The 9,510-nt window shown below is 34.2% G+C and overlaps 1 protein-coding gene across 2 annotated transcripts in view; it reads left to right on the forward strand.

The window, feature by feature from the left end:
• LOC123321778 (lysophosphatidylcholine acyltransferase) overlaps positions 1-8,706 on the forward strand; it is a 35,332-nt gene extending 26,626 nt beyond the window's left edge. For both annotated transcript variants that reach the window (XM_044909551.1, XM_044909542.1), the window contains exons 5-10: positions 301-438; positions 1,500-1,625; positions 1,701-1,848; positions 5,503-5,595; positions 7,809-7,950; positions 8,328-8,706. In XM_044909551.1, coding sequence (XP_044765486.1) covers positions 301-438; positions 1,500-1,625; positions 1,701-1,848; positions 5,503-5,595; positions 7,809-7,950; positions 8,328-8,458 — 778 coding nt within the window. In that variant the 3' untranslated portion in view covers positions 8,459-8,706. The remainder of the gene's footprint in view (positions 1-300; positions 439-1,499; positions 1,626-1,700; positions 1,849-5,502; positions 5,596-7,808; positions 7,951-8,327) is intronic.
• The last annotated feature ends 804 nt before the right edge of the window (positions 8,707-9,510 follow it).

The raw sequence follows: 9,510 nt of genomic DNA on the forward strand, positions 1-9,510 counted from the left end.
ACGTGTATAACACCCAGATTAACCATCTGTATGAAAATCTGACACGCTCGAGTATGTATGTACACTTGATGATTTTTTTTACATCTTTGAGACCCTGCAGACGCTTTCCCCACCGCTGAATCGGCTGAAAGTGCATACATCATGGAACCTTTTCTTTCTACCATCTAATCTTCAAAATCCACTAGGTCTCCACGACGCTGGAGTAAATCCCGATGTAGCATCGTCGGCTCCCCAACTATATCGAATATTGAATTTTCAACCACGAAAAGTTGTGATTATTAAACATTATTGTTTTTTCAGATTAAAACTATTATGGCTGACGTTAACAAGACCATACAGCTATTGCGAAATCGAATTTTTGCCTGTCTATACCCCAAACGATGAGGAGAAAAGGGATCCCAAATTGTTCGCAAATAATGTGCGAAAAGTGATGGCAAAGTAAGTTACAACATTATTTTTTCTACAAACGTCAAAAAATGACGAGGTTCGCGCATTGACAACAATATGCGAAGTGATCCTTTTTTTCATTTTCCTTCGTTACCATGACACCGTGCGCGAAGTAGTGTGAGAAATATTTACTTCGCACACTGCATGTAAACTATATGGGATATTTATATCTTAACCTTTATGTTCCTCAATCAAGCAAAAATCCAAGAAATCATTCATTTATTTATGTATAACAATAATTAAAGCTTTCAAATTGTGAGAAAATTTAACACTACCTAATTTTATTTATTATTCACAATGTTAACATTAATGGTGCAGCCAGTGCATGAACCAATAATTAGGTATTCCTAAACCAGATAACTCAGATTCAGCTCGTGATATCGTATCCATTTTTGATTTGCAGGCAACTGCCGTAGAGGTGACAGCACTTGATCCTGAAATTTCAATATTCTTTTTTATATTAAGCTAAACATGTTACTTATTTTAGAATAATATTTTTGACGTTTGTAGAAAAAATTTGGTTTGCATCTCATGCGCGAAATACTTTGGTGATCTCGACCATTTTTCCAACTCGGCTGCGCCTCGTTAAAAAAATCAGTTCTCGATCACCAAAGTAGCATTTCGCGCACTAGATACAAAAATAACTATTTTCTGACATTAAATTTTTTTTTACTAATATTATTATCGATGGGGATATGTAATTTGAATTTGACTAGCCAATAGCTATAGAAGATATGAAACAGAAATATTTACGTAGGAGGAGTAGCTCATAGATGGACAAATATGATAATGACTCATCTAGATGCACTTCAGATATTTTACCCTAGCTTCTTAGTTTTTGACTGTTTTGATCAAATCTTTGCATCAATTTTAAGCTGAATTCCAAAAATAATTAACATAGATTCATTAGACTCATATGACTCATATGTGTATAATGTAATTAATTCAATACCTACCATTTCAAAATCTCTTATTTCATTGTTGATCTCTTACAAATAATGACTTTCTTCTAAATAACTCAAAATTTCAGAAAATCTTTTTTAAATTTCTAGAGCACTGGGTGTGCCCATATCAGACTACACGTATGACGATTGTAAGCTACTCACCAGGGCTAAGGAAATGAATTTGCCACAGGCAATTTCCATAATGGATCTTCAAAAACTGAGGCATAGTTTAGGGTAAGGATAGCGTGTATATATTTTGAAATTAGAATGATTTTATGGAATTTTAGTGCTGAACCCCTGATATTCTAGGATGGCATGTACGACGCAAGAAGAGGCCCTAGTGGACTCTGGGACCAATTTGGACCTTAGCAAAGTTTCTTATAATGAGTTCGCAAAGCTATTGAATATTCCTCCGATGGAAATGTCTACGAAGCTTCTGTTTTCCATCTATAATAAGGTGAATAATATTGCCCCATTATAATTATTATGATATTTGTTGAATGTGGAGAGTTCTTTCGACCTCAGACCACAGGGGCCATCTTAAGGAGGGGTTCCTATTGGGGGTAATTAGTCCCCCCCCCCCAGAAGACAGTTTTCCTCATCTTATTGGGTCACAATCAATCACAACCCCCCACCCCCTTTCGCTCATTATCTTATAAATAGTTTAGGTCAGTCCCCTAAAACTTGCCAAGTACCCCCGAAACTCAGACTCTGGATGCGCCAATTGATTTAACGTTCTCGAAGTTCAACATATTGGTTATCAATTAATTAATTATTGTGAGTATGAGTGCTCAGTAATCAGTACGTTCATAAGTATTATATGTATGGGGAGTCCGGGAGAGTTGAACCCCTTTTCACTCTGAAATCACTTATTAAGTTGTATCTATAAATGGTAGCAACTCATATTTTTTGCGTGAAGATATCATGCCCTAATGGGTAACGATAGATAATAGTAGAGTGATGGTGAGATGAACATTTTGAGTACAGCAATTATTTATTCAGGAACCGAAAATTGGCTCAGGTGAATAGGGGGCGACAGAAACTTGACCATAAGTTTGTTTATCAGAAAAAACGTCGGAAGAAAACAATTTCCAATAACCAACGATATTCAATGTCAAGGTTTTCATCATAACATATATCAGCGTATGAAATACATATTTTCTATTATATTTCAGAGTCACACTCACTTATTTCCGAGATGTTTTTGACTTTTTTGAAGCTTTGTATTTTTTCTTGTATTTATTTCTTTCATTCAATTTTCTTTTTTCGAAATAAATTATCATCTAAACTCAGTGCGAGAAACTTGGACCACTGTCTCCCGACCATAGCATGGGTCAAGTCTCCCGCACTCCCTTTTAGCCTATCCAACAGATGTTTAAACTTTTACAATTATTATTGAAAAGTCTCATCGTTTGTAAAACAATATTAATCAATGAAAGTAATAAAACTAAATAACACCACGCACCTATTAAACTTTTCAGACAGTGTAACAAAAAAAAAATGTTGATATGCGATAAACCGGAGCTGACGACGTTTTTTACTCTTGCCGCATTCTGGAATTTTCAGATTTTTAACGTGTGGGGGATTTGCCTATAAAAGCAGATTTTTCCCCACGACGGGTTTTCTTTTTCTCTTCGATTCTTCATAGTGAATAACCTTTGATTACCTGTGTTTGCGAAGTGCCGTTCAACAAATTTTTTTCGAGACGTTTTATTAGAGTAAATTTTGTTTTGCGAGATTTAGTGCTTTTGAAATTAATTTTTATTTTCGTTTTCCGCGAGTGCTTTGAAGTAAAGGAGGTAGGTCCCCGTCTATACCGTTCAGTTTCTTTATTAGACCTATACCGGTGAATTATTTGACACTGCTGTACTGTATCGCTTTCTGTTTGGCTATCTTTTCACCGTACTTTACCTTGTTTCGCGAGTCTGACTTTTCCTTCGCTATCAGTCATGGAGCGTAAGTCCTTGGGGTAGTGAAGAGGAAGTCCCGTTAACCCCCTGTTCGCGTTCCCGCGTCGTTGAAATAGAAATCTCTTCTTTTCTATCAGTCATGGTGCGTAAGCCCTTGGGGTAGAGAATAAGAGATACCGCTCGTCGTCAGTGAAATCCCGTAGTTGCGCTCAAAATAGACCTTTCCTTCGCTATCAGTCATAGAGCGTAAGCCCTTGGGGTAGTGAATAAAAGTCTCGAGTAGATCCGCCTGGTTGTTGTTTCTTTTATTTTTGGAGAAATATAATTAATTACATCCCGGTACCGTATAGCAAGTCATTTCACTTCGCGAGGTCATCCTTAGTATCCATTTCGTCAGTTCTGGTTGGCGCATTTTATTGAACAACCTTTGATTTTTCACTGTACCCGGTATAAACTTTATAAAGTGCTCGTGATCGGATCGAATTTCCAGAATGTATGTTTGCTGATCGATTCGCTCATATTTCATACCTACACATATTTCCGTTGTTTATATAATCATTTTCCGAAGGTGTGAATAAACTGGTACATAATTTAATTTTGACTACTTCGTTATCGCTACCACCCTAGATAACAGCGAACATTGTCTCCGACTAGCAGCTACTCTGGTAGGTTTGCTATTCTTCCTAGTGAAAAGAATAGCTGGCGCTCGGGATAAGTTTCTCCGAGGAAACCACGTTACAAATTTTTCTAATAACTTTGAAATAAAACTTTTCATACTAGATATTTATCGCTCTTTTTACTTCCAATTACTAAGAGTGAGTAGATCATTTCATACAGCGTTACTAAGATCCAATACCTGAGTAAGGACCCGCCGATCTACTTGGTCATGCGTTGGTCCCTTTCTAGGTATTAGTTCTTATAAAGAGTGAGTCTTTGACTCGTATAAATATTTTAGCATTAGCTTCTTGTCAAGTCAAAACAAAAACTTTTTTCTTATTTTTTTTTCCAAATCGGCTCGGTTCAAAAGATACAGGCATCTCACAAACGGTCTTATCGAATGAAACGAATTTCGTAATATAGTTTTTCATTCATTTGATGAATCAGATATCACCCACGTCTTCCAGTTTTTTCATTATGAACATTACGTACCATAAAAATAACAAAAATTCAAAGAAGCCAACCAAACTTAGTTGTACACTATCTAATGATAGTTAGGAAACACTATTTTTCGTAATTCGTGGCCTTTTGCGCAACGAAATTAAGCGAGAAATAGGCCCCTTCAGAATATAATACTTTTTTCAACCGGTCGCACATATAACTATTTTCTAATGAATGTTTGAACCTTTTTATGATTCGCTGGAAAGAAAGGTGTTTGTTGATTCTTTCTGTCAGAAACGGGGGAACACTCTGACATCACATGTCATGTGGGAAAATTGATAGACACATGAGCGACAATATTAGGTATAATCATTTACCACAAGGTATCAAAAATATGTATCTTCCTGTAGGAATAAGCTCTAAAATATTAATAAACGATTAAAAAATAAGCCGGTATCTCACATTGCACATAGGTAAAACCTAGTCTATACTAGTCTACAGCTATTGAAATGAAAATCAATTTTCTGTAGCCAATGTGAATTTTTATTATTATATTATATTTCATCACGTCTATGCATATGAATTCAAGACGGGGATTGTCAGAGATTGTAAATATATTTCATCAAAATCAATAGGTAAACCATTACTGGCGTCTTCAATATTAAATTTGATGGACGATTTTCGTTACAAGAGGGGTAAATTGTTCAAAACTTTTGTGACGACGAAGATCGCATATTTTTCGTCAAAATTCATAATGATGCCAAATGATAAATATGTTTTGGGATCATAGTACCTAAAAATATTGAGAACATACAAGATTTAAAAAATCATCGAGGGAGTCTGCAAAGCCTCTGGAAAATAAGGTATCATTCTGGATCAGTGCCACATTGAACAATACTATGTCTACTGAAGATATTATAAGGAAAATTTTTTCAAATTTGAATTGTACAGATCTATTATCTGCATTGAAATAAGCTCCTGCTGGTTCTGTTCGGAACTCACCAATGACTTTGTCAATAACCATTGTTTCTATTTCGAATTCGTTATTCCACTTAATAACTAATATATTGAATTAATTTAAATGATGCTTTTTTTTATTTCAGGACGATTCTGGAATAATTGATATGAGGGAGTACCTTTTATGTGTCCTGGCGATAAATCAAACGACTGTCGAAGCGGTCAATACTGCTTTCAAAGTGAGTTTATTCATTATATTATTTATGATCATGATTTGTGCATCATTATATTTAATTCGTATGCGTAAGGTCACATTATATGCACTAGAGACATCAGACATTAAGACTTTTACTTAAACATTAGTGTTGTGACTCCCTGCTCCATCTAGCGGCCGGTAGTCAAACTCTTGGGTTTGACCACTGTAGCTCTGTAACGAACCTACCTTTGAAAGGGAGATATACTCCTATGTCCTTTAAAAAAAATGTCGAGTAGTCAAAAATATGTGCCCAATTTGGACGCCAATTAGAGTAGTAGTTCAATGGCGTAAGAAAGCGTGTTGTTAGAGTTGTTGAGTCAGAACAAGAAGCCGCTGTTCTTTTTGGTGCATTCGTGAAAAATAAAAACTGAAAAAGTATTAGAGTTTGTTTTACGAACCGACCTAGCCTGAACCAAACGGTGTGTTGGTCTTCGGTGGGTTTTAACAATTAGGTTTCTCTCATCTAGTTAAGTTTTTCTTGCACCCTTTTTAGAATGTGGCTCAAAAATATTTGACAGCTTCAAGATGAAGGAATTTGAGGCTGAGCACTTCTCTGCTGAATATTCATAAAAATAAATACGTTATATATCTACCTATATAAAGAAGTATTAATTTTTCGTTATTATCGTAACCTAAATAAATTCTTCTAATAGCATCGTTGCAACTTTATAATAAGTCAACTATACAGGATGGTGAATTTGAGTTAAAATATTTAAGGGTGTATGTACAGGGTGTCCGCGCCATGGGGCAGCGGTCGATTACTCTAATTCTATTAATTTTACAAAAAATAGTTTTAAATAAAACTTTCCTCTTTTTAAGTAGAGCATCTCCCAAAATTATTTAGAACTATACAAAGTGTTTCGTTTCTTCTGCACAGCTATCAACTTCGTTATTTTAAATGGAACACCCTATATATTTTAACATTTTTGAATTCCTTGTTGAATTGTCGAATTTGAAATTTGAATGTAGGTTTGATGAAACAACTATGTCTGAATTCTCAACTGTTTTTTTTTAACAGTTTGAGGTACTTACATAAAATACTATAGCTGACATAGCTCCGTCAATATTCTATGTAATTCATATTTGGACTGTGTCTGGTCAATAAATGATACACTAAAAATTTTCTTTGTGAATAACTATATTATATACAGGGTCCACGAAAACGTATAGATCCATTTTCAAAACAGAAATTCTTCAAAATCTTATTTTTTTTAAAAGGCAACCCATATTTTTTTCTGATGTTCATTATTTGAACATTTTTTATGCTTTTAGTTGATTTAAATAATGAACAAAAAAAATATGGGTTGCCATTTGAAAAAAAATGAAGATTTTGATCAATTTCTGTTTTGATAATGGATCTACGTTTTCGAGGACCCTGTTTATAATATGACTATTCATAGAAAAAATTTTCAGTGTTTCATTTAGACAACCAGACACAGTACAAATTGGAATTACAAGAATAGGGACGGAGCTATGTCAGCTATAGTGCTTTATGTAATAAGTACCTCAAACTGTCAAAATATTAATAAAAATTCAAATTTCTCGAAATCCGTTGAGAATTCATACATAGTTCAGTTATCAAACTTATATTCAAATTCAACAAAGAATTCAAAAATGTAAAAATATATTGGTGTTCCATTTAAAATAACAAAGTTGATAGATGTGCAGAAACTTTTTGTATAATTCTAAATAATTTTTACGAGATGCTCTGCTTAGAAAGGATTTTTTTTAACCATTTTAAACTCTTCCGTATGGCCAGTCCCACCGCGCAAACTGTCAGATAAGCATGAATTCATTATCAGAGACACTTAGAGCATATACAGTATCCTAATCTGACACGCTAGAGTATGTACACCTGACGACTTTTTTTTACATCTTTGAGACTCTGCAGACGCTTTCCCCACCGCTTCAAAATCCAGTAGGTCTCCACGAGTAAAACCCGATCGTCGGCTCCCCTACTACAGTGTTGATTCGTGCCAATCGGGCCTGGTAAATTACCAGTGTAGCTGGATAAATTCATTGATAATTATTTATAAAAAAATTCTCAGCAAAAATTTTATATTACATAAGAAACAAACCGAAAGTGAAAGAAAATTACCTATGATTTCACAGAATATGAAAGTCGTTATTTTTGCGGTTTTGTGACATTGTGACTTCAAAAATTTTCTTTATTTTTCTGAAGCTATTTTCTTTCAGATATACGATCAAAGTGGTCAAGGAAGGCTTAGGTTAGAAGATTTCATAAAAGCCGTTCACCATACTTTAGCACTCACGGAAGACACAGCAACAGATATATTCCATCAAGTAGATATCAACAAATTGGGATACATCACTTTCAGTAAGTTTATGAAGTTAATATATCTATTTTTTTTTTAATCCAACATAGTCTTCTGAGTTATGAACATTTGATACCGATCTTGTTTATTGCTGATAAGGAAGGATCCTTATTCAAATAAGCTTTCTCCTACAAGCTGACCGAAGAAAGTTTGTTGCAAGAAATTTTGCCCACATCGAATTAGTGCTTAGGCACTATTTGATCCACAGTCATGAAACTCATGCATGTATATTGTCTGAATAATAACTCGATTGAGTACATTTTATTGTAAGAGTATCAACTGAATTCTTTTCGGATAGGGAAATTTTGAATGAACTATTAAAGAGTATAGGTATGTAAATGTAAAATATCAATTCAATAAATTTTTTTTCTTATTTCAGACAGTTTCATGCTTCATGCAGAAGGACGGGAGGACCTAGAAAATTTATTATATAGGAATAAAGAAGAAAAATTCATCAAAAAACACGGGCAATTTTGCCCACCGGACGACCATGGTAGAAAGAGGGATTGACCTTTCCAAACTTTGCATGTGTAAACTTCACCCAATGGATAATATACATACTTATATATATTTTTCGAATCTACTCTTCAATGATGCTCTCAGTGACTCCAGTCCAGTATTGAAAACATAAACTCAAAACTGAATGTTTATGTTTATAGTAAAACAGTAAATGAGAGAGTGATATATATAGAGTGTCATTTTATTTATTATTATTGTTATTTCGAGAATTATTCATTTAATGAAATATTATATACTAAGTATTGATTTTTCTATTGTTCCTAGATTTATTTCTCCCAAAACTCCTTCCGTCATTCATTAATTTTAAGCAGGATGAAGATATAGGATGTCAAGAAAAGAATGGATAGGTAGCTATAGAATCGAAACCTGTGTGGAAATTCTAGAAAATTCTGATTCATTTCTTGTGTTTAGATGTTTATAGGTAGGTACAATATCTATATACTGGCTATAATTTTTCAAATTGTATATCGCGTATACAGCCATGAACCTTACGAACCTCTCCGATTAATGATTATACCCAATATATCTTTTTTCCTTTTTAGTACATTCACCTTTTAGCTTGATCCACCTTCGCTTATTGACCCAGCTAGTGTCTACACGGACTTCGTAGTTCGCCCTTCGATCGTGTATTTTAGTATTACATATATCATTTGACTAGGTTGTCTATGTTGACTCTACTAGCCTTGAGTATTAACCCCCTCAACCCCCTTACTCAAAGCTACTAGCATTGAGTATTAAACCCCACTCAATGCTACTATGTAGACAATCTATCCCAAAAATTCGAAATTTTTCTCTCGTTTCTTTACATTTTTTTTAATAATGTCAGTTCAAAGAAAACGTATAATTTTGAGTATATTTATTATAGAGCTGGTAGAGCGCTTTCGGCTAGTTAGCCATCCTCAGTACCGCTAAAAATAAGAACTTGTGTTGTCAACAAATTACAATAAGAGACAACTACAAAAAACTTACTTGTCCTAAAATAAACATAAAGTGCCTACACCAACTAGTTTCAGTTACATCATGGAATAGGTTAGTAAGGTACA

The sequence above is a fragment of the Coccinella septempunctata genome, chromosome 1 (genome assembly GCF_907165205.1).
Source record: "Coccinella septempunctata chromosome 1, icCocSept1.1, whole genome shotgun sequence".
NCBI classification, from domain to species: domain Eukaryota; kingdom Metazoa; phylum Arthropoda; class Insecta; order Coleoptera; family Coccinellidae; genus Coccinella; species Coccinella septempunctata.